This window comes from Xenopus tropicalis, chromosome 1 (assembly GCF_000004195.4).
Source record: "Xenopus tropicalis strain Nigerian chromosome 1, UCB_Xtro_10.0, whole genome shotgun sequence".
NCBI classification, from domain to species: domain Eukaryota; kingdom Metazoa; phylum Chordata; class Amphibia; order Anura; family Pipidae; genus Xenopus; species Xenopus tropicalis.
This window is the reverse complement of record NC_030677.2, coordinates 79,240,216-79,266,605: the sequence shown is the minus strand read 5'-3', so window position 1 is coordinate 79,266,605 and position 26,390 is coordinate 79,240,216. Positions and strand designations below refer to the sequence as shown.

General features: G+C 37.9%; 1 protein-coding gene across 2 annotated transcripts; it reads left to right on the top strand.

Moving 5' to 3' along the window:
* The first annotated feature begins 2,490 nt into the window (after positions 1-2,490).
* Positions 2,491-24,854, top strand: pkd2 (polycystin 2, transient receptor potential cation channel). 2 transcript variants are annotated; one of them, XM_004911081.4, is made up of 15 exons: positions 2,491-3,178; positions 6,204-6,317; positions 7,658-7,791; positions 10,024-10,274; positions 11,351-11,575; positions 12,219-12,447; positions 14,589-14,759; positions 15,561-15,742; positions 17,140-17,260; positions 18,043-18,141; positions 18,492-18,613; positions 19,881-19,998; positions 21,357-21,517; positions 21,963-22,110; positions 22,379-24,854. In XM_004911081.4, exons 1-15 carry the CDS (start codon positions 2,653-2,655, stop codon positions 22,616-22,618), a joined length of 2,841 nt encoding a protein of 946 aa, XP_004911138.1. In that variant the 5' UTR covers positions 2,491-2,652; the 3' UTR covers positions 22,619-24,854. The 2 variants fall into 2 exon arrangements, with proteins under 2 accessions (XP_004911138.1, XP_002938673.2); XM_002938627.5 differs by having other exon boundaries at positions 2,653-3,178; positions 21,354-21,517.
* The last annotated feature ends 1,536 nt before the right edge of the window (positions 24,855-26,390 follow it).

Here is a 26,390-nt window from a genome sequence, read left to right as displayed (position 1 = left end):
TGGATAAGGAAACAGCTCTCACTCCCAATTTAGTGTAAACCAGTTCTAGTTACATAAATCCTAGACTTAAGGTGGACTCTCATAAAGCAACATCAAGTACCAGAACCCATTAAAAAAAACTTTTTTTTAATTAGCATGACAGTCACAAATTTTTTAGCAGCCTATATACATTACTCTCAAGTTGTCTCTTCCCTTCTTCACTCATCATCACATGCTTTCCTCTTAATTGTTTCTTCTTCTACATTATCACTCTTCTCTTTTCATTCCTATCACATTTTGTAATTCTTTGGTTAGAACAACATATTGTTTAGCACCATCCCTTATATTAAATGTGGGACTCTAGGTTGAGACACCTTTTCTGGAAAAAAAATACCAGCCTTCTTATTTTTATGTATTTTCCATATTAGCATTTTTTACGGCCAGGTGGCAACTCTGGGTCTGAGTTTACCTGCCTTTGTTGAATGTGTCACCTCTCTCAAATTTTTCATGGGTTACTAGGTTTCACTAACTCCCAGTCACCTACTTTCTATTGTTTGCATGCCATATAACACCTATAAACCCTCCTAAATCTACATGAGGTAGCACTGGGTATAGCTGGCAATGTGATATGAGGTGGGCAGGCAGTGCCGGATTTCTTATCTGGGTGCCCCGAGGCTGCCCCCATTCCACACACTCCCCCCCTCTCTGCACATGCGCATTCGCGAACAACCCCTCCGATCATATGCACATTTAAACTCACATACAGAGCAGTGGGGAGAGGCCTCCATTGCTCCGTATGGGAGTAAAATTACGGTGCGCCAGGGCGCCATGCCGTTCATAAATTTGTGCCACCCTAGGCACGGGCCTTTGTGGCCTCGCCACAAATTCAGGCCTGTGGGTAGGAACATAACAGGCATGGCCAAAAGGCATCTAAAATGTTTTGGGGGATTGATGTCTATGAACAGAGCACTCAACCCCCCTCCCCCATTTTCCTAGGAGTTAACTTATTTGGTGGCTCTTGCCTGGTCTCCAGTCCCCCAGGAGGGTTCTCACAATTCTTTTGAAGTCTCCCAAAGTCCTGCAGTGAATTCCATGTGCACATGAGCAGTAAGTGCTCAGTGACATCATTTGATGCATTTGCACATGGGTACCTAGGTCTTTAGGTTTAGCTTTGTATGAAGTGGAGAAAAATACTTGTCAACCCCCCTGGATTTCCAATTACTTGGTTTTGGACCACCTCTCTGACTCCATCACTCTGGCATTCACCTGATTTTTTTATATGATAGATGTCTGTATGCACAATGTGAATTTAATTATGTGGAAGGGCCAGTGCACAGGTACAGTGAGCATTTAGCAATAAAAAGGCCCTGTGGGTGTATGTAGTGACATACAAAACAACACACTGCGGATTCTCTGCAGTTGTAATTGGACATCTCTGTGTTGGTGATCTACACCATGCAATAACATCAATGAACAGGTTTATCAAAGGATGGACAATTCACCACAATGATTGCCAAAATACACAGCTCTCCTTGCTAGTATAGGACTTTTGATTTCTGGCTAACTTTGTGGTAAATTGTTCAATTTTTGATAAATTTGTAATACAAAGCAAATAAGTGGCATTTTTAACCTCACCCCGCTTGACAACTTCAAGTTCTGAGGCCAAAGCTATAAAATATTGTGTAACAAATACATGCCCAACACTTTTTTTGATCTTTTTGTTGCCTTGGGACCTACTACACAATGAAAGCAAAAGAGCTATACCTATACAATGCAAAATAATCTCTGCATTGCTGCCATACAAAAGCCTCATATCTACAAAAAATAAATAAATAAAATGCCATTGGCAGGTAACAAATTGGTTTATCTGTTCTTAAAAGTATCGTGAGAGTCAAATATTGAAATATGTCCTACGCACACTGGCGTAGGTTTTACTATTTTTTTTTTTTTACACGGTATTTTAAGTCAGTTAAGAGACATTTCTTTCAGGAACGCGTTGCCAAGGTAATGACTACCCTGCTGGCCGCTACGGGAGGTAGCCATTGCCAATTTCCACGCCTGAACTATTCGCCCAAAATATTTCCTGAAAGACAGGCAAGATCACGTGGCAGTTGCCTAGCGACGAGCTGTAAGCAAAACTATTGTAGTTCCATTGTCAATATGGAGCGTGTTTTACAATGGCTTATCGTTTTCCAAGGGAAAGGGGGGGGGGGGGAATGTAACCTGTACATAATAAGAGTCGAAATATACTGATCCGTGGAATTCAAGTGAACATTTTGGTGGCGGTGTTTTAAAATCTCGGGAACTTTGTGTCAATTGTTTAAATCTACTTATATATATATAATTACAAAGAAGCTTGGTTAGTTTTCCGCTTTAGTTCAGCTGCTCCTATTGTTCATTGCCTAATACATAGTTAAATTAATTAAAAACGTATCGATCTGTGACTGTGGGAATGATGTATTAGTTTATTACAAGGGAGGGGTGGCTTCTACACGGTGGAACCTTTCCCTGGCCCTCTAGGATAACGGGCCTCTATGGGAGGAAGGGGCGGGATTAATGGGAAGGGAGAAAGCGACCCTTGGAAAAAAGTAAAGTTTTCAGTAAAATGGCTGCTGGCGCAGCAGAAACTCTCTGTTTGTATTCACCGAGGCCCGTTCGCCCCGTTTCCCAGTCATGATTCCCAGCAGAATAAAACCTCAAGTCCAGGCGGAGCAGGAGGCAGAGGAGAGGAGAAGGAGAAAGAAGAGGGAGCAGGAGAAGAAAGCAGCCCCGGGGGCTCCGTCCCTGCAGCCTCAGGACATGGTGGAGTTGGAAACTATCACTAGGCAGGAGCCACCGGCACCTCCAGGCGGAGCGACTCCCTCCCCACTCTCCTCCTGTTCTAGGCAGGCCTGGAGTAGGGACAACCCTGGCTTTGATGCGGAGGAAGACGGAATGGAGGAGGAGGAAGATGGCGAGGAGGGCATGGTGGTGGAGATGGACGTAGAGTGGCATCCATCTGCAGGGCCTGGCAGAAGATCCTCATCCTTGGTGTCCTCCAGCAGCGGGGGGAGCACCGGCTTAGGGGGTTATCATCATCACGGTCAGAGGGGTCGAAAGAGGAGGGGGGACCCTGGCATGGGAGCTGGCCGCAATGGGCACAGCACAGAGCAGCCCCAGGAATTAGAGGGGGCAGGAAAGTTACTGCACAGAGTGAGAGGTGAGATATTGCTGCTGTGCCCATGTTTCCATTGTGCACTTGAAAATTTAGGAGGATATTAAAGGGGACGTGTGTGAAAAACAACATTGTGCAAATAAATTGTTCTCTTCAATATATAGAAGTAATGTAAAAAGTGGTATTTCCTGCTGATTTATTTATATCCCACTAGTCCTGTCCATTTGTTCCACTTTCTGCTGCCTCCTTTCCCAGGCTGTGCAGGGGCAGTAGCACTTTGCACTGTAGGATAGGAACCAATCAGCAGCTAGGCTGACCTGATAGGGAACTAAAGCTTGTCTTTGCTTGGGGGACTGCAGGGCTATGATTGGCTATCCCCCTCCTACTGTGCTTCTGGCAGGGGCCCTTAGGACACACCAACCTCTCATTTGAAACAGGACCAGGACCCTAGAGGATCTATAGGGAGCTCCAATAAAGGTGTCATTTTAACAGATAGTATTAATTTTTAGACCAGAGTGAAACCAGCACCATATAATATTCATAATTGCCAACAAGATTAGAGGTTTTTTAATTTATCCAATATATCTTCTTTAAGGGCAGTGGGACACGGGGAGATTAGTCGCCTGCGATAAACCTTCACTTGCGTGGGCGACTAACCTCCTGGACATGCCATCCCACCGCCAAGATTGTAAATCGCTAGTGGGATGGCATATGCATCGTTTTGGTCTCCCGAAATTGCCTCACAAGGAAACTTCAGGCGACGCATATGCCATCCTACCGGTGATTTACATTCTTGCTGGTGGGATGGCATATAGGGGAGATTAGTCGCCCGGGGTAGAGAAGATTTATCATGGGCAACTAATCTTCCCATGTGCCACTGCCCTAAAGGTGGCCATACAAGGGCCAATTCTAGCTGGCAGAATCGGTCCCTTACACCGATTTGGCAACTTAACGGCTGTGTATGGGCACTAGTGACGGGCCTGCCCAACCGACATCTGACCTGAAAGCGGCCAGATCTCTATCGGTCAGGTTTGAAAATTAGTCGGATCGGGGACCACGTCGGGTTGTTGATGCGCTCCCCAAACAGACAGCCTATACCCGTCATTCTAATTCGATCGTTTGGCCCAGGGCCAAACGACTGAATTAGCCCAATATCGCTCACCCATAGGTGGGGATATCGGGAGAAGATCCGCTCTCTTGGCGACCTCGCCAAGCTATCAGATCTTAGCATGTATGGCCACCTTAACTCACAACCTTTATGACCTTTGTGACGGGAATATCATAGTAGTGATCAAGTTGATATCACTACCCTTAAAACACTAACTCATGTTGGCAGTCCTGTAGGTTAAGACGTAGTGTACCTAAATGCATCAGCTAATTTCATTATATTCTGTCCGGTTGTACTCATAGGCATTCAAAGTTGTGTTTTATTCCATTCACTTTACATAATTTTTTTGCACTTGATGTTGGTTCAAAAAAAAAAGAGGGCTGTGTGTGGGACTGACAAAAACACACTTAAGTGCATTTAAAAAGGGCATACAGCACAGTATATGCATTTTTATGTTTAGCATACCTTTATAAATGCATAGAAAATGGTATAAGAACCCTAACGGCATGGTATGTATCCATATGTTCCATGCTTATAGGTGTCGGGGTCAGACTGGTCCGCAGGTAAGCCGGGAAGAATCCCAGTGGGCCCCCCTCCCACTAATCCCACCTGCTAGTCCCATCGGCTACCTGCTGCTGCACCACTAAAAGTATGTGGTCAGCAATACAAGCTAAGGGTAAGGAAGATTGTGCAGTATTTCAGGAACTGCAGGATTTGTGGCAGGGAAAGGGACCCTAGAGGTTGGGTTTCTGGTGGGCCCAAGGTTGGGTCTGTCTTTGAATGAGGGTCGGTGCTGTGGTAATCCCACTAAAACTGAAAAAATTAAAGTGACACCTTAAAAAATGCATTTTTAATGTTCCATATATTAAATGGAACATTAAAATATGTGCACATGGTACTTTATTATAATTAAGGGTACTGTTTCATAGTATTTATTTTTTGGTGCAAAAATAAGTAAAAAAAAGTAAGAATAAAATTGTAGCCACACAGAGCAATAGTTTTTTGACTGCCAGGGTCAGTGACCCCCATCTGAAAGTTAGAGAAGAAGGCAAATAATTAAAAAAATATAGAAAATAAATAATGAAAACCATTTGAAAAGTTACTTAGAATTCCCATTTTATGACTATTTACTGAAAGTTAATTTAAAGGAGAAGGAAAGGCTAAATCACTTGGGGGTGCCAAAATGTTAGGCACCCCCAAGTGACTTTAATCGCTTACCTTTTACCCTGGGCTGGTGCCCCTGTTAGGAGAAAACAGCACCAGCCCGGGGCACCTGCAGTGAGCGCTTCCTTCTTCCTTGTTCTTTCTGTCGGCAAAATCCCTGGTTCGGCTTTTTACTCTACTGTGCATGCGCAAGCACGCGAAGCAGGAAGAAGAGACACTCGCAGCTACCTAATAGCAGTTTTCTCCTAACAGGGCACCAGCCCGGGGTAAAAGGTAAGCGATTAAAGTCACTTGGGGGTGCCTAAAATTTTGGCACCCCCAAGTGACTTAGCCTTTCCTTCTCCTTTAAAGGCGAGCCACACCTTTTAGGGCTTTAACCATGATGGATATACTAATCCAGAATTTGGTTTAGGATTTAGCTAAACTCCCAGAATTTGTTTGCATGACTTATATTTGATTAAATCCTTAGTGTTAAACTGGACCAAATTCAACCCATACATTCATATCACAATGTTAACTTGAGCTCTAAATATGATAAATGTTTGGTAACTGATAATGCAAAATTTTCATTTTGATATGATTTGAATGTGAAAGTAAGGATTTGGTTTGGGCTTGCCTAAATTTAATAGCTTATACGGTTGATTTCAGTACTAAAGCCTGTGTGTCTAGCTACTTTTTAGCAGCTTTTTGTGAATAAGAAAATCACAACATTGCAATGAATGTGTTTATTGAAGTAAACATATTTAGCAAAATTAAGTTAAAGTAGACTTTGGATTTATATATTTCATTTCTTTGCAGGACTTTGGGGTACACGATACACAGAGGAACGAATAACTACTAGAGAGAAATATTTGAAAATCGTTTTCCGAGAATTAATTACCTACATTGTGTTTCTTGTCATTGTTTGTGTTTGTAAGTATACCTTTTCCTATGTTACTGAACACATTTCATAAATAACAGTAACATTAAAATTATTAAGTTACAAATCCAGTCCATCTCCCAACAATATTTGTACCCTGCAAAATGGTAATTTTTTTTAGTGCTTTATGAAATAGAAATAGGATCATAAAAGTCCTCTTCCTGCTGTTTCAAAAAAAAAAAAAAAAAAAAATAGGGCAGATGAACTTTGCCAGGCCCTACAGGTGCGCTCCGCATTACTTACTCAAACCAAAAGTACAGATATTGTTGGAGGGGAGGTAGAATGGATTTTTAACTTAATAATTTTAAGTGGTATTGTTCCTTTAAGTGTCTTATCTAAGAGTGATGTCCTATGGGGAGATTAGTCAGCCTACTTTGGGCAACTAATCTCCCTGAAATGCCTTTTTAATGGCAATAAAGTGAAGCATATCACTTGGGTTTTTCGAAGCAGGAAACTTCATACAACTTTGGGAAAAAATGAAGCCCCGCCTACGCCTTTTCACCAGTGATTTAGTGTATTGCCAGTGGAAAGGCATTTAAGGGAAATTAGTTGCCCGCAGTAGCAGAGATTTAACCACGAACTAAGCTCCCCATGGGACATCAGCTGAATTGTTGCTACCAGACTGAATTAGCAAACATTGCCCGAACGCATCAGGACTACAATCGTCTTTACTGTTGTGTTTGAGAAAACTAAACCAGACTATACACAGATCTTCTTAATTTCTTCGGTCACCAGATGTGCAAAATCACTGTCCCACTGGGCCACGAAAGTAGGGGACCAAAGCCATTGCTTTGATTTTAAACTTGCCTCAGCTGTAACTGTAGGAACCTTGTCTTTCCCACATAGAAAGTATTTGCCCCCCCCTCCCCCCGAGTGAAATTGTGAGTTTTTATGGTGTGCTGTGCTTTAAATTTACTGTAACTATATGGTTAATATCACAGATGCAAATTTATGCCACATGCTGCCTATACCGCCATATTTTCTGCCAAAATCGCATTTTCAGGCCAAGATTTTGATTCCTAGTGTTCTATTAAATGAGAACTAAACTCTCAGCTCCCCTCCAATGGATGTCCATTGGTCCAGGAAGACATTTTACAACATTTTCCAGAATAAAATATTCCTAAATTAAGGCAACATTCTGGTTATTTTTTTTTTTTTAATTTAATTTTTATGTTTTTTTGCCTTTTTGAATTTTGAGATGATCCTCAAATCCAGCAGTAATATAGGGACTTAAGACAATGGTAAATCCAGCAGTAAATAAAAAGAATTTAATCCATGATTTTGAAATGTAATGAATGTATACAGAAAACACTCAATTTTATCTCCTTTGCAGTAACTTACAGTATGGTGACCTCCAACATGTTCTACTATACAAAGGGCATGTCTCAGCTCTTCCTTGATGGTCCAGTTTCAAAAGATGAAAGGACCAACTTCAAAACTTTGTTAACAATGGATGATTTCTGGAAGGTGAAGTTTTTTTCTATGTGTTTGTGTTAATGCCTGAAATGTTTGAAAATTATACCATATTAATATGCGTGTATTGTTCTCACTGTATTAAATAAAAGTTTAGATCAGGTTTGCAGTTGCAGTATAACCTATCTTAGAACCCTTGCAAACATCTATGTATATGGCCTCTACTTTGCAACAGTGCACGACTGGCTAATTTTTAGAGACTATGGAATGGTACATTCTCATGAACCAGATTGAAAGCTCAGCAAGTTTGAAACACCCTAGGTATATGTTTTGTCCTTTTCCAAAGTTCCCTAGAGAGTAGTTTTCCATTACTGTTGAGTGGTGTAATCTGATTAGTTAGGTGAGAGGCATGTGGTTCTTGGGGTAACCCAATGGCAGATAGGAGCTCTGCACTTTTGTGTTTTAGCACAACTTTCTTCTGTGTAGATCTACAATACTGTACAAGACTGATTGGTCTGCTGGGAGGTGTGGGACTTTGGGTGCAAACTGATGGCAAATTGATTTTCAATTAGCCTCATATGCTTTTTAGAAACAATAACTTTTTGGAGGGGTGAATTATTTTTGTTGAGTATTAGTCACCTGCGTATGTATACAAAAGTCTTCATCTGTAAGAAGCAACGTAGCAGTTACTTGGCATATGTTCTTTGTATTCTTGTTTGAGAAGTTAAAAGGATACTGCCATGGGAAAACAGGTTTTTTTTTTCAAAACACATCAGTTATTAGAGCTTCTCCAGCAAAATCCTGCAACAGATTTTTATATATTTAAATTTAAAATCTCACTTGGGGCTAGATAAGATATTCATTTCCCAAAAGTACACCACAAAAATCATGACAGACTCCCTTTTAAAGGAAAACTATACCCCAAGAAAGAATACTTAAACAACAGATAGTTATATTATATTAAGTGACCTTTTAAAGAATCTCACCAAATTGTAATATATATATATCAGTAAATATTGCCCTTTTATATCCTTTCCCTGGATCCACCATTTAGTGATGGGCTGTGTGCTCCCTCAAGGATCACATGACCAGAAATAATGCAGCTCTAACTGTAACAGGAAGTAGTGTGGAAGCAAAAGACAAAACTCTGTCCATTCATTGGCTGATTCTTAAAATGGCAATTTTCTATTTAGGAGTACCCAATAGCACACACTACTAAAAAATATATTTTTATGAAAATATTTTATTTACAAATGATCTTGTTTATGCAATATATTTTTATAGAGACCTACATTGTTTGGGGGTGTAGTTTTCCTTTAAAGGAACAGTAACCTAATTTTTTTAAGTAAAAAAATCTATTATACCCTGCTCCAATAATTGCCCTATCCTGCACCGAGTCTATTATTTTGAATGCTTCATTAAAAAATACCTTGTAAAACTCCGGTCTTTTCAAATACGGCTATACAGCGATATTCCCTCTGCACAATCCACCATGCGACGTTCCACATCTCCTCCTAACCCGACTCCAAAACTAGAAGTCAATTGTTCCCCTGTACAGAAGAATTTTTAGCCTGCCTTTTAACAGTTCTCTGTCTTTGCCTAAAATCCTAAGCTTAGGTTGTGAGAGAGGGGCGTGTGGGCAGTGTTAGTTCTTCTGTGTGATTTAAGCACGCACTTCACAGATTGCAGCTATTATAGAAATTACACCGAAGAACTAACTCTAAAGTAACAACACTGTCCACATGGCCCCTCTCCCCCAGCCTAAGTTGAAAGAATTTAGACGAAGATGGAGAACATTAAAAGGCAGGCTAAAACATCTTCGTATAGCAGCAACAATTGTCTTCCGTTTTTTGTCAGTAAGCAGAAGGCTAGGAGGAGATGTGGAGCGTCGCATGGTGGATTGTGTAGAGGGAATATTGCCGTTTTGAAAAGACCTGAAGCAGAGTTTTAGAAGGTATTTTTTAATAAAGCATTAAAAATAATAAACTGTGCACAGGATAGGGCAATTATTGGAGCAGGGTAGAATAGATTGTTTACTTAAAAAAATTGTTACTGTTCCTTTAAGCAGACTTTTCCTGGTGAACTAAAATTACTGGAATAAATACTGTAAGTCCATGAAGTCCAGAGCAGTTTTGTTTTTATTTATTTTTTTATTTAGAAAATGTCCCTCTAATTTTATTTTAAATATCAGATTTTTAGGTAAATGGAAACACATAAATATTATTAACTATTTAATTTTTTTAAAACCTTTTTGCTCACTCTGGTTATTTTTGGCTTGCACTACAGTTCACAGAAGGCCCATTGATGGATGGTTTGTACTGGGACATGTGGTACAATAACCGGACAATGGCAGAAAATCATAGTTTCATATATTATGAGAACCTACTGTTAGGGGTGCCGCGCCTTCGCCAACTCAGAGTTAAGAATGGATCATGTTCTGTGCCTGAGGATCTGAAGGATGAGATCAAAGATTGCTATGACAGCTATTCCGTAAGAAACGAAGATACAACACCTTTTGGACTCCGCAATGGAACAGCGTATGTACCATGACGAAAACTGTTTTTTTTATTGTAAAAGAAAATGTAGTTCTAAGCATCTTTCCAGTGTACATTATGTACAGCTGTTCAATGCAATTTGGTGTGTTGCACCTACATGCAGCGGTTCTATGTGCCTCAGCAAGTATATCCTTTGTTGGAAAGAATAGGCTCTGTTAAGTCTGTTTCTTTGTGGTGGAACTCAAAAAAAAAAAAAAAACACTGTAGGGGTTTGCATGACAAAATGCTTGTTTGTAAAAGGCTATTGGCGCCAGGGCCGGAACTAGGGGTAGGCAGAAGAGGCAGCTGCCTAGGGCACAATGATTGGGGGGCGCCAGGCAGGTACCTCTCCTGCCTACCCCTAGTGCTACTTTGTCATTGCCTCCGCCGCTTGTCATTAGCGGTGGAGGCAATGACCGATCTAATCGCACCGCCCCCTCCCCCCCTGCACCTCCTCCTGTGCTTTGGCGTGCATGCGGGGGGCGGAGTTGGCTGGGGCACCCGGTCGGCTTGGCCCGCCCCTGCTTGGCGCACAGGCTATTGGTGCACAGGTAGTTTTCTCTGCTGGCGAGTATAATTCCTTTAGACTGCTAGACTCTTTTGTTGTCCGTGAAAAGGGCACATTGATAGCAGAAGAAAATTGCAGAAGAAAAAGAGAGAAAGAATTGGAGTGGAGGTTTTGTACTAAACATACCCAGATGTTTTAGCGTTGCATATTTACATTTTAGGTCACTTGTTTCCATTGCTGTGGTAATCTACTATTAATCCTGTTATAGCCTTAGAATTCTGTACTGATTAAAATAGTAATAATGGCTTACAGATAAAATATTTGACCATTGTGATAAGAAAGCTTTCTTTCTGAAAATACCTATAATGTGTGCTTTTTATGCAGATGAAACGTTCTGTTTAATAAAAATGTCTCTTCCCGCATTGCACATGGAACCTTCTCTGTTGCACAGTGTCTGTATTGATTTTCCTGTAAATTTGATGAATGTAATTTTGATCAGTCTTCCTGCATTATGTGCACAATAAATTAAGCCACTAAAATGTTTATGTATGCTGTTTTATGTTTTTTATAGATGGACATACACTAAGGAAAAGGATCTGAATGGAAGTAGTCAGTGGGGTGTCATCTCTGTGTACAGTGGGGCTGGTTATTACATAGACCTGTCAAGGAACCGAGAAGAGAGTGCTGCCCAGATTGCAATGCTGAAAAATAACCTGTGGTTGGACAGAGGCACCAGAGCAGTGTTTATTGACTTCTCTGTGTACAACGCAAATCTAAATCTTTTTTGTGTTGTGAGGTACATATTATATTCCTGAGATTATATATTTAAGGATATTAGAAATAGCAATGGTGCTTACAAAATTCTTCTTTATTTGACACTGTATTTCTAGGTGCTAGTATCATTCTATGTATTTTTCTATTTGCATGAGATTTGGTTAAGGGATACTATGTTGTGCAGTGTAAGGAGTTTTCCTTTGCCTTAAATAAAAAAAATTGGCTAGATTTTAAATGCCAGTCTTTTTCGAGTATCTATAAGTCCCCAAGAATATAACAGAATTTGATTCTGTGAAACGTGTACCAAATGTAACATAAGTCCAAGTAATTGGAGTTGTATACAAAGCAAGAAATCAACAGTATCAGAATTCTGATTTGTATAGATGCGTTTGCATTCCACCTAAATCTTCATATCCCTGCTAGGTGATAGCAGTAAATACTAGTTGCAGGGCCCCCAATCCCATTTTTTATTCTGCAAAACTTGTTTGTGAAATTGTTTATTATTATTAATAATTGTATATTATTTAATATAAAACTCTGAATACCTTGTCGTTATATTAATAAATTATGATTATGATGAGTTAGCGAGAGTAGAGTTTTGGAGTAGACAGCATTGCAACAAAACCAGTTGACATGAAGCTGATTGTTCACCTGCTGTTTCTCAGGTTATTGGTTGAATTCCCAGCAACTGGAGGTCTAATCACATCCTGGCAGTTTCAGACTGTGAAGTTGATCCATTATATTTCCTCATTCGAATTCTTTTTGGCAGCTTGTGAAATCATCTTCTGCATTTTTATCCTGTATTACATAATAGAGGAATTCCTTGAAATACATGTTCATCACCTACATTATTTCCGAAGTCTGTGGAACTGGCTGGATATTGTCATTATTGGGGTAAGATGTAATCATTTTACGTTGGACACACATTTCTGATGCAGATACATTTTATTCTAATATACAGGTTGAGGGCATATTCTTTGCCATCAGTAGCTAATTAACCTAAAAATTAACTATATGGTATATCCCCAAAAAAGTCATTTGCGGAAGCCAGTTTTCCTTCATTATGAATAGTCTCACTGTTCTATCATATATATATTTGTATATAAAGGACATTTGTACCATCACAAGTCTTAATAACTGAGCTTATTACAGGGGAATGAATGTGATAGTCTGAGTTTATTGTATTTGGACAGACTATAAGAAAATTTCTGCACTGTCATGAAAATCTTCTGTTTCTGCAAGCCCGTTCTGTTGTGCTCTTATTGGATCTTTCTTCTTGTGGATTCTCCAATCAGAGCACAGCTTTCTTGACAGACAGTAAAATTGACCAATCAAAGCACAGATGCAGTCAGGGCTCGGGAGATATTACAGACTGAAGGCAGTGCAGAAATGAAGACTGAAAAGAAGAATCTGCAGACTGTAAACTTTACCTGAGAACCAACTCTCAACTTTTGCTGCAGATTTCATCCCACTCCCACTATACAGTACTAAGGTACTATACAGTTCTAAAGGCTGAATCACTAGCTGACATTAAATTGTTTTTTGCCTGACCTGACAATAATGTGCTGGTTTTGTAAACACAGACTGCATCTCACTGTATATAATGTGCCTGGGGTGTCAGTACCCATTGCCTTTCTTGCTATAAAACGTAAACACATCTAAAGGGGTGGTTCACTTTTAAGTTAACTTTTAGTATGTTATAAAATGGCCTATTCCTAGCAACTTTGCAATTGGTCTTTCTAATTAATTTTGAATAATTTGCCTTTCTCTTCTGCCTATTCCAGATTTCAAATGGGGGCCAAAAATTATTGTTTTATTATCATTTTTTATTAATTATTTTTCCATGTAGGCCCCTTAACTATTCATATTCCCATCACTTGTTTAAACCACTACCTGGTTGCTAGGGTAAATAAGACCCTAGCAACCAGATAGCTGCTAAATTACCAAATGGAGAGCTGCTGAACAAAAAGCTAAACTAAAAAACCATTAAAAATAAAAGAGGACCAATTGTAAATTGTCTCAGAATATCAGTCTACATTATATTAAAAGTGAATTTAAAGGTGAACTACCCCTTTAAGCTAACTGATCCCAAACACAAATGTTTGCAGATCCCCTCACAGAAGTGCATGTATGAATACCTTTACATCCTAAGCATTTTAGGGTAAAAAAAAAAAGCACCCCCACCCGCACTTTTGTACAAAATCCTTGGAAGTCAGTGGGAATGGCAAGAGGTAGTTGGGAGGTTAATTTTTTACACCAGCAGCGAATCCACTAAGTCTCACATTAGCTTTAGGTCAGTCTATATATGGCCCATCTTTAGCCTCCCCAAACAAAAAAGTCACCCTCCACCTATGCGTTATCCAGAAGGCAATTTCCCATAGACTCTGTTTTAATCAAATTATTCTACTTGTTAAGTATTATTTCCTTTTTCTCTATAATAATAAAACAGTACCTCCTACTTGATCCCAAGTAAGATATACAATTAATCCTTATTGGAGGCAAAACCATCCTGTTGGGTTTAATTAGCATTGAAATAATTTTTAGTTGACTTCAGGTATGGAAATCCAAATTATGGAAAGAGCACTTATCTGGAATACACCAGGTCCATAGCATTCTGGATAACAGGTCCCATACCTGTACCAAGCTGTGGAATATGTTGACTGCTTATAAATTACCTATAGTAATTGAAAGAAAACCACCTGCATTAATTAGAAGTATATAAAAATAAATTAAATTGTCTTTTTAAGGATGAAAAATTCTCTTACTGTTTCACTGTAACTAACAACAAACTGTTATTTCTGTTACACTTTGTTAAACTTTCAGGGCATTGGTTCAGCCTTCATATTTGGTTGTTAGGAGTATAGCAGTTTAGCCACTGTGTTGCTATATTCCATTCTTAAAGTTTGGCAAAAGCAAGTTTCCCATAAATGGTTTGCCCATTTTTTATTCTTTGACTAAAGCGTTAAATTGGCCCACATTGAATATTCTCTATTTTAAACAACATTTTTTCTTTTTATAATCTCATTTTATTTTAGCTCTCCTTACCAGCTATTGGAATCCATCTGTACAAGATGTCTTCAGTGGAAGGCCCATTGAACAAGCAATTGTCTGACCTGAATGTTTTCCCAAACCTTGAGTCTCTGGCATACTGGCAGATACAATTTAACAGTGTTGCTGCAGTTATTGTGTTCTTTGCTTGGGTTAAGGTAACTTGCTCGTAAAGTAAGATATTTAAAATATTTCAACCACAGAACCAGCTGTGTGCCATAGTTTTACAACACTACATTAGAAACATTTCTAATAAGTTTATACATTTTAAAAGGCCAGTACAAGCTTATATATGCTTTTACTACATATTTTTTTAAAAAACTGTTTTTGCACATCAATATTTTTTACTGAATGATAACTGAGTGTTTGCTAAATATTAGTGATTTTTACCGAATGGTAATGAAACAAGACAGACAAGACTAACAAAGTCATAGATTTTCTTAAAAAACAAAGCAATCTACATTCACTGGAAGGTGGTGATTTGATCAAAAAGATGCTACAACCGGTGGGGGCAGCCTCCAGTGAACTAGAATTTTCTTATCCTTTAATTAAAACCATAATTACAAAAAGTATGTTGAGCATATGAACACTACTCATTAAACTATTTAACAAAGGGATATATTACCTTTTTAATCTTTCATGTGCAGTAATAACTTCTATCACAAAGGTGTTCACCACAAAGCTGGTGGCTCTTTTTTTATGTCATAATGCAGGAAAAGGAAAATTGGGGAAAAATGTATCATTGGAAATCTGGAAAGTATTGCACAAAATAATATTGTTTGTGCCTTTTCTGTATCTCATTTAGTAAGAGGATAAAGAATTAAATTCTGTGAATAACAAACTTTCTTTCTAAAGTCAAAATAATTCTGACTCTAAATAACCTCCAGAAACCATTTTCATTCACCTATTACATGTATAATTTTTAAAAATGGCCTTATGCTTTGTATTTTCCTCTACAGCTCTTCAAATTTGCCAACTTCAATAGAACAATGACTCAGTTATCTACAACCATGTCTCGCTGTGCCAAGGATATTCTTGGCTTTGCAATTATGTTTTTCATTATATTTTTGGCATATGCCCAATTTGCATACCTTGTGTTTGGCACCCAGATTGATGACTTCAGTACGTTCCAGCACTGTATGTAAGTAGTCCACCCTTGCTCTTGATATTGTTGCCATTTAATCATGTAATCATTATTAGCCTTGTTTGTCCTCATAATTAAGAGTGTATGGATGTTCTGCAATAGCGAATCTAGTGGGGACAAGCCCACTTTTGTGAAGGCTATGAACTCTGTCTTAAAATATTGTCAATAATGAATTTTTAATGTTTTTCATATTCACCTTATACCTTCTAATTACTTAAAGACATTTCCTCTATAAGCTCTATAAGATTTAAAAATTTGGCAGTCTCCGTGGGCGAGTCCAGGTACATTAAGAATTATTCCCCCTATAAACAGCTAAATTTGTTCTGTTACTTAAAATCACCCAAAAAAGCAGAATATGTATTTGTGCCTTGTGAGCACAAAAAGAGCTATTATCTAAAATGGGGCCATATTCAGGTTTTTTTTTTTAATCATGAAATTTCCAATAAAATCTATTGAGAAATCTGAAAACTGAATTTGGAAAAACATTTTGGTCCACAAACTGAATCTTGGCCAATATCTAAATTTCTTAAAAAAAGAAAAAAAAATCTTGCTATAGCACATGATATTTTCCTAATGGAAAATTCTACTGATAAATTATTTTGGCATTTTGAAAAAAAATTTGGGTTGTTTCTTGCAAAGTAAATGTGGCCATACACTACAGGGGAGGCCCTTCCTTGGTGCCCATACACGGGCAACTACCGAATCTGTCTAAAGGACTGATTATTGGCAGCTGAAATCAGACTGAATGGCGACCTTAAGGGGCACATTTACTAATCCACGAATCCGAATGAGAAAAATTCGGATTGGAAAACGAACATTTTGCGACTTTTTCGTATTTTTCGCGATTTTTTCATCACCGTTGCGACTTTTTCGTAACCATTACGACTTGCGCGAATTGTCGCAACTTTTTCGTAGCCGTTACGATTTGCTCGTATATTATCGCGACTTTTTCGTATTGAGCGCTCGTAAACGGCAGGTAAACCTTTCAGACTTTGCATGATTTTGGAAGCCTCCCGTAGGACTCAATGGCACTCTGCAGCTCCAACCTGGGAAATGAAGCTTGAATGAATCCGAAACTTTCATACTCGGCACGACGGCTAAGAAAAAGTCGCGAAAATTTGCGAAAATCGTAATGGCTACGAAAAAATCGCAAAATACCGATCATTACGAAAAAAACGCATTCGGATGCCTTCAGAGCGTTCGTGGATTAGTTAATGTGCCCCTAAGAGTACTTAGATGAGTGTTAAAACTGTGCCAAGATTCTGCCATTTTGGCCCCAAAGATAAATGATATTACTAACTGGAATTGCTGGTTTAATCAATGTATCATTTCTTTACTTTGTGTTTTAATAAGAGAGATCAATTCCGTTAAATTCTTGCTTTTTTCCATTTTAGCTTCACCCAATTCCGTATTATTTTGGGAGATTTTGACTTCACAGAGGTTGAGGAAGCGAACCGTATTTTGGGGCCTATTTACTTTACCACTTTTGTGTTTTTTATGTTCTTCATTCTTTTGGTATGTGAATTGCACAATATTTGTTTAATCCTTTTTTACATTTGTAAAATTTTAATACTGATTTATCTCTCTTGAATTCCACTTTGTACTTTTAGTTTAAACAAAAATAATATTATGTTTCTTAGGAGAGTACACTGAATCCATGGTTGAGTTTGGGTTTAAAGTATTCAAACTGAAACCAAAGCCTCATGTTAGTGATTTTACAGCTCTAGAAAACTGGGTGACTTTTTAGTTTAAAGTGATGTCATTGTACAATTATTATCAAATTTGATTATGCAACTTGAGTTTCATTTCCATTTTGGTGTTTGGGCACTTACATGTTGCATTTGTTTGTATATAGATGTACTAGTGAAACAGAGAGCTTGAAATGCTCTAAGTCACTTGATCATTTTACTGTCTTTAAAATGATATCGTTATGTAAACAACAGAATGTTACAAGAAAATAAATAAGCTGAAAACAGAACTCCCCACTAATTTTTTTTTGTATCTGCTTTTAAAGTAGATTCACTTGTATTTTGTTTGATATGTGGCATCAGCTACTGAATGTGCAGACAATCATTCAAAATGAAAAGTATTTCAAGGGAGCAGACCTTCACAGGTCTGCACTGGGATTCAAAATAGGCCCTGGTATCTCAAGTACACAGAGCCCAAAATATTCCATTTTTATGGAATATACCCACTAGGTTTCAAAACACAGAACAGTTGCAGATCCCAACTACAATTCAATTTTGCCTTTACCAGACAATGTCTACTAACACTTTAAATGCTTAAAATCTCAACAGAACATGTTTTTGGCCATCATCAATGACACTTATTCGGAGGTCAAGACAGATATGGCTCAGCAAAAAAGCGAGATGGAGCTAATCGACCTTATTAAAAAGGTAAGGCATTTTCATTTCTTGGTATGTTTTGTTATGGTTTTTGTATGGTTTTGAAAAAAAACCCACTGTTTTAGTTTTTAAGCTGGTGAACTAGTGATGTGCGGGGTTGACCTGCGACCCATAGGTTTACCCTTAAATTAGGGGGGTTGGGGGTAAATTTGGGTGACCATTGCGGGTTTAGGTTGAGTGTGGGTCAGACTGGAGAAGTACACTTTTCCTCTGCTTCTGACATTTCTCTTTCTTTTAACCTAAGATGAGCACAGGGGTAGAATAAAGAGCAAAAACAATGCGGTAACAGGTTGGGAGCGGGTAATATGTTTAATATGTATATTATATTTAATATTTTCCAGGGTTGCAGTAAAGCCATGGTCAAACTTAAACTGAAAAAAACCACTGTAGATGATATTTCAGAGAGTATTCGACAAGGTGGTGGGAAGTTGAACTTTGATGAGTTACGGCAAGACCTGAAAGGGTAAGTGTGTACTTTATTTTTTTTTTTTTTTTATCAGGAATGGTATGTTTGTTGTAGTTTACCTGAAATCTAAATAACTGCTGTTTTGTATGCTATTGTAAGGTCTCCATTTGTATCTGCTTAACAGTGCCACCGTGAATATGACTTATGTCACATTGATGTAACTGCCAATATTGAAAAATCAAGTTAAATTGTATTTTATTACAAAAATTATCTAATATTGCCATTTATTTTATGGTACATTTGAGGTGAACACTCACATTTTCTCCTTGCTGAACTGGTGGGAAATATGTATATGTGTTTGTATGTGTATATATATATATATATATATATATATATATATATATATATGTGTGTATAAATGGTGTTTAATTCAACATTTCAGCTTAGACTCAAGCTGTCTTCAGGACGCGAAATGTTGAATTAAACACTATTTTTTTTTTATTTTTAGACACACGGGATCCAGTATTTGGAAACCCGTTATCCAGAAAGTTCCAAATTACAGAAAGGTCATATCCCATAGACTCCATTTTAAAGGACATGTTTTTTTCAAAACACATCAGTTAATAGAGCTTCTCCAGCAGAATCCTGCATTGAAATCCATTTTTCAAAAACAGATTTTTTTTTTTTTTTTTTTTTAATATTCTTTTAAATTTTACATGGGGCTAGCCATATTCTTCATTTTGCTAGAGCTAAGAGAAGCGGATATACACACTATGTACTCTTGCCCTAAATTCCCTGTGGCACTGTAGCTTGCACACCCCATAACATTAGAGATCCACCATGGTGTGTGCTTCTTTTCATAGGACTTGTTGACTCCTCTCCAAACAATAGCATTTATGGTTGTTTATAAAGGTTTTTCTAGGGGCTGTTTTGTAGTGTTGGTGCAGCAGTGACTCTACCATGCTGCCCATTTTTGTTAAAGTTTGCCTTACTGTGCATGCTGAAACAGCCACAAGCACTTTGTTTCACAAAGCCTCTATTTTAGTAGAAGAAGTTTGTGGGTTTTTCTTTGAACCTCAACAAATTTTAATGGCAATTGTGTCTGAAATCTTCCTTGGTTGTGACTTGGTATTAACAGAACCCCTAATCTTCTGCTTCTCGATCTTGGTTAATATGTAACATTGAACCTCTATCTCAAAATATGATTGTAACTTTTAGGTATTCTTAATGTAAACAAAACTTGTGAAACAGCAAAAAAGAATTTCAAGTTCAAATAAGATGATTGTATCAGATTCTGATGTTAAACGTGCTTTAATTTCTTCAGGAAAGGACATACAGATGCAGAAATTGAGGCCATATTTGCCAAATATGACCAAGATGGGGACCAGGAACTCACAGAAAATGAACATCAGCAAATGAGGGATGATCTGGAGAAAGAGAGGGTGAGTACAAGAATTTTGACTTTATTTGTCTTCAGGCAAAATCTTGGTTGGCATTTCCTTTACTGTTTCATCACTAAACTTTGGTAAATGTGGTTTGGATATTTGTGCAACATAAACATTTTCTTCCTTTCTTTAATTTTGACTCACTCCCCACCTGCATATATGAAGCACCCCACCCTTTATTTCCTTATGCAAATCAACCTAATGGTAAATGCCCTAAATTTAGCACTACAAACTGCATTTACCTCTTTCTAATATGTCCTTAATTCCCATTTAGATTTTAAATTAAAAGCTGAAGGGATCTCCCCTACTAATTATCATTGCTCTTATTATTTCTTCACCTTTATGCTTGTTAAGCATTACTTACATTGTTGGTAATGTATAAATAAGGATATACACTGTACTTCCACATATACATTGATGAGACATAATTCTCTACTCCCACACACTCCTTTGCACAGAATTTTTGGAACCCACTGAGTTCTACATTATCTATTTGCACACTCCTTACAGTTTTCTGTACTTGCATAATAACACCTTGGTCTGGATAGCTGAAAGTAATTGCTAAACATTTAAAACCAGGCAGATTGGTTCATTGAGGAGACATTTATCACTGTAACGTTGATTTTACATTTTCTCTCCTTTGCAGTAGAAAATAAAGTAATTGGAAATCATTGCAGCAATTATAGGATGATCAGTAATTATAAACTTGTAAAAATAGTCCAAAATTTGAAACAGTGTCAAGATAAAATAAAGATTATCAACAAAAACTATTGGATTATCTGTCTTTCAGACCTCTTTTAGTACAAAACCAAATTATAGATACATAAGTATTGTTAGAGTTTAAATAGTAGTCAGAAGAGCTTATAGGCACAGCTTAACTGACACAAAATACATTTTTATATATATATATATTTATATATATATATATATATATATATATATATATATATATATATATATATATATATATATATATACACACACACACACACACACGAGCATAAAAATTCTTTATCCCCAGTGGGAGGAGCAGTTGCCTTAATACTAAACTTAAAGCAAACAGTTCTTTAAGATGGCTTTATTTTTAAAATATAATTTTGTACAAAATATGTGACATAACAGAATAACACCTAGAGGGAACATGTGGGATTGTCACTATGCATGCAGACAAAGCCAGAAAATGCATTTAATTTTATGTGGTTTTGGGGAAACTAGTTGGGGATCAATGTAGATTCTAGAATGATCATACTAAAAGTTAATTTAAATGTGAACCGCCCCTTTAACAAATAAGTTAAATTTGGGTAGGCTTTCAATGGCCACCAGTCAGTAGCTGCTCTTTTGCTTCCCACAAGGAGGATCTGGAGATGGACCGGGGATCTCTACCTCGCCCCATGAGTGGTCGCAGCTTTCCCAGAAGTTTGGATGACTCCGAAGAGGATGATGATGAGGATAGTGGACATAGTTCCCGCCGAAGAGGAAGTAGTTCAAGTGGGGTCTCCTATGAGGAATTCCAAGTGTAAGTGCAGGAGAGCCAGTACCTTGATGTGGCTATTCTCTGACTTAAATTCAAATTGAACCCTTTTTCTATTTGTTTTTAATTCCATTTATTTGCATAAACAAAAGTATGATGGCATAGTTTAGATGCATGTATAGATTTATAGTAATTTATGCAAGTTTTCTCCTCCTGACACTAATTGGGCCTGCTGCAATGCCAATCTTTGTTTCCCCTATACTGAATTGATGTGATTTTTTATCTACCTAGTCAGATGTATTGCATTGGTCCAATATGAACTGAATAGTTAATAGTTTAATAGTGTTTGAGTACTTAAGTGAAAATTGTTGTGAGGAGTATGGGATCTAGCAAAACATGCATGGGTAGTAGCTTTCTAGAAAACTGATTTGAAATTTGCAGTGATTACAAACAGATTTGATTTATCCTTTGTTCTGTGCTTGCTATGCAGCCTTGTGAGAAGGGTGGATCGTATGGAACATTCCATTGGAAGTATTGTCTCCAAAATAGATGCTGTGATTGTCAAGCTAGAAGCCATGGAAAGGGCCAAGCTAAAGCGCAGAGAAGTGTTGGGAAGACTTCTCGATGGAGTTACAGAGGTTGGTAGTTGCTTGTCACGTTTAGTTGTCTCTGTAAAAAAAAACGTTTACCCATTTTTAATTCTATGGAAATTGTACTTTCTAAAATATATAAGGTTGTAATTCCAAGGTTCAAATTGAACCAGAAATATTAATGGGACAGAGAAAAATCCCCTAAATGTAATTGTTACCTATTTGTTTTTCTATAGAACAAAGTTTTTGAAGACTTTTGTGAATTAATCGTGTTTTATGTAGCAACACATGTTAACTCTCATTTCCCATCACTTAGGATGAGAGGCTGGGCCGTGACAATGAACTTCACCGGGAACAAATGGAGAGACTCGTAAGAGAAGAACTGGAGAGATGGGAATCTGATGACACAGTCTCCCAAATGAGCCACCGCTTAGGCACCCCTAGTGGGAACAATGGTCAGGCTCGCTCTAGAGGTTCGCGACCTCCATCTTCTCAGTCTACGGAAGGAATTGAAGGAGGAATTGTGACTGGCAGTACTGGAAACAGCCAGATATAAGTTCATAAGTATGAACCATGAATAATATATGAGTGATCATAGGGATATAGAAGGGCCCTCACAAACACGCTTTGAGTGTGCAGGCTAAATCCATCAAACCACATATTGCACATACATTTATAGGCTTTTTTTTTTGTGAAAAAGGCATTTCTTTCATTCTATGCTATGAGGATGCAGCATTTTAGGAAATCAGTACTAGAACTTGTGTGGAATCAGGCAGAATAAAATTAAATAAATCATTTAAATGCCCTTAGGTTTTCCTCAAACCTTCATCACAAATGCATGGCAGACACACGCAGAAACACCCATGTGTGAGGGCACTTTGCTTGCCAAAATAAAAACATGGTAAAAACCCAGTGGTAACAGAACTGACACATTCTCCAGGCCCCAAGCATTCTAGATATTGGATCTCAGACCTGTTTTACATCCAAATATTATTGTAATCTAATTTTGTCAGTCAGTTACTTGCTCACTGGACCTGTACCAGTTGCTACTGAAATATTATATTTCTAAAGGTGGCCATACATGTTACAATTACGTTCTTTCCTATGGCCATTGGTCACCGGAAAGATCGTTCCTACCCTCCACTGACTTTCAGGGCCGAATTGTCAGATATGGAGGTAGAAATAGGAATTCTGCACCTATCTGATGTTTAGTCTTAAGGTGGTCACACGTGGCGATCTGACGATGTTGCACGAAACACCGTCAGATCCGCCACACACCGTTCAGGGCTGAAACAGCAGATAAGGAGGCAGAAACAATAGGATTTCTACCTCCTTCTGCAGATTCAGCCCTGACGGCAGATTTTGGTCAGGCACCTTCTATGGCGCCCGATCAAAATTTTCTAACCTGGCCGATCGGCGAGTCCACCGATTTCAGCAGCTTCCTGTGATATCGGTCGACTCGCCGACATGCCATACACGCACTGAATATCGTACAAAACGAGGTTTCGTACGATATTATCGGTGCGTGTATGGCCAGCTTTAAATACAGCTTTTGCTCAGGAGCCTTCTACGGCACCCAATCAAAATCTTTTGTCCTGCCCGATTGACCATACAACCAGTATCCAAAGCTTTTGCGATATTGGCCGTCTCGTCAATCCACCATACACGCACCCAAATATCATATGAAACATTTTCATCTACAACGTCTAATTTCTTCTAATTTCAATTTCTGTTTGACACAGATCTTAGCTGCTTAATATGCCACAATTGTTTATGCATCATCCCCTGGAACTAGTCTAATGCAAATAATAAGACAAGCATATACAGTTATTTCCCAAGATTCTTTAACGGGTTTTCTGGCTCAGGTTTGCACTTTTTAGTCTTGCCCACTATTCTATTATTTTTAAGCTAACACAATAGATTTTATGTAATTCTAGAAAAGCACTGATTTGCTTTAGAAATAGTGATACATTACTGGAATCTTACCTTTCTTTATTAAATGTCTACTAAAATTACTGTAGAAAGACACAGCCCCCTTTTTCCAAATACGATATGCCAGCCAAAGAAGTTAGATTTATAAACTTTGTTACGGAGGCTGCAGTTCGAGTTTCTCTTGTAATTGGCTTTGATAGAGTATTGGAATATTCAAAATTCAAAAGTTATTTGGCTATAAGTGTGGCCGTATGCGTGGCCAACAAAGCTCTTTTACTATTATTCCCCAGTGAAAGTCCATAACAATGGAGGCTGTAGCTCTGTGCTTAAACATAACTATTAAAAAATAAATAAATTAAAAAGCATTTATTATTCAGTAATATTATGATTTCCTCAGAGCTTTATTTATTATTGTTAGTGCCTTTTACAGGGTGCTGCTCATTACATCCTTTTCACTATTTGTGTCACTGTGACTGAAGGGTTTAATGAAACCTTACACACTTGTATCATTATCTATGCTGTATGGCAGTATGTTGGCTTTAAAACCTGTTTGATTACAGATGAAATTAGCTTGTATATGTATATATATTTGTAACGTGTCGTTACTGTTATTTTTTTAAACAAACTTCATTTTGAAGTGCTTAAAGTTGCATGGATATCCGTGTAAAGCCTAAAAGTGTGCTTTTACTGAAGTACATTTATATATCCATCTTTATTTTATTACATATTTGTAATTTACATTCCTATATTATTCTTAGGCTTTATATAAACAACTTTTTAGTCTTTTGTAGTACTAGAAGTTTGTATTGTAACAGCTTGCACTTTATTATAATAAAATCTTGTACCTTTCCAACAATAAACTGTGTTTTTTTAATTCACCATTTATAGTTATTAACCCTCTCAGATTCCAATATATTACCTAAAGAATTATATACAAAGGCCAGTAAGTTGGTAGTCGGCTCGCATATTCCCTTTATTCTTTGTCCTACAAAATTGCTCACAAGACATATAGATGTATAAACCCAATATCTTTAACTTCTTTAGTAAGCATTTGTTTTACTCTTTACCACACATATAAAGAGCATGGTGGATGGGGAGTGTAGGAAGGAAATTTACTAATTTAAGCGTCAAGAAACTGCTAAAATATTATCAAGAAATGTTGGACTTTCTATTTATAAAGGTTTTTTTATTATTATTATACTTGAAAAAGTATCTAGCAAACATGTCTAATAATCCTCTCCAGCATTAGTACTACCATTGCATGGCTGTTAAGCAGGGGAGGGCAGCAATACCAGTTTCATTTGTGAGGGCATGGGGCTATAAAGACCCACCAATCAGCTCTCTGCCCTGTGCCACCAGGACCTTAAAGCTGCCATGAATCAACATATCAAATTAATTTTAAAAAAAAGTACAATTATGTTAAATTAGTACAAACGCTTGTTTTTTTTTTTCCATTACATTATATTTTTACATCAAACACCCACTATTTCATTCATTTTCTTAAATCATACTGAAGAAATATTAAGCCAAATTCATTGTAAGAAGCAATATAAAGCCAACTACCTATTGAGACCTTTATGGGCCACACAGGCTAATTCATGTATCCAAAAAGTCACACATTTGAGGGATTTCCTTGCTTTGCTTCTCCCCCCTGGAATGTACTGGTATATTGTCTGTTGGCATGAATGTAAACATGGCAGGGTAATGTTTAGCTTTGGCCCAGTGTCACACAAAGTATAAATATACTCTTTTTTTTTTTTGTAGCCGAGACTAAAGGTGGCTACACAAGTGGCAATTTTAGATCTTTCGTGCGACCATCGGTCGCACGAAAGATCATACGATCCGCCACTAACCCTTCAGGGCTGAAACGGCAGATAAGGAGGTAGAAAGAATTGGATTTCTACCTCCTTCTGCCGATTCAGCCCCAAAGACAGATTTTGCTCAGGCGCCTTCTATGGCGCCCGATCAAAATCTTTAAACCGGCCCGATCGGCGAGTCGACCGATATCGGCCTCCTGCGATATCTGTCGACTCACCGACTTGCCATACATGCATCGAATATCGTACGAAATTAGGTTTTATTCTGTACTGTTCTGTACTGGGTCCACTTTTGTTTAACTTGTTCATAAATGACTTAGGGGAGGGTATTATAAGTAATGTATCCGTGTTTGCAGATGACACAAAACTCTGCAGCACAGTCAATTCTATCCTAAATGTGGCATCCTTGCAGCAGGATCTTGACCAACTGGCAATCTGGGCAGCTAAGTGGCAGATGAGATTTAATGTGGATAAATATAAGGTCATGCACCTGGGATGTAAAAATATGCAAGCCACTTATACCCTAAATGGGACTGCACTAGATAAATCCATAATGGAGAAGGACCTTGGAGTCCTTGT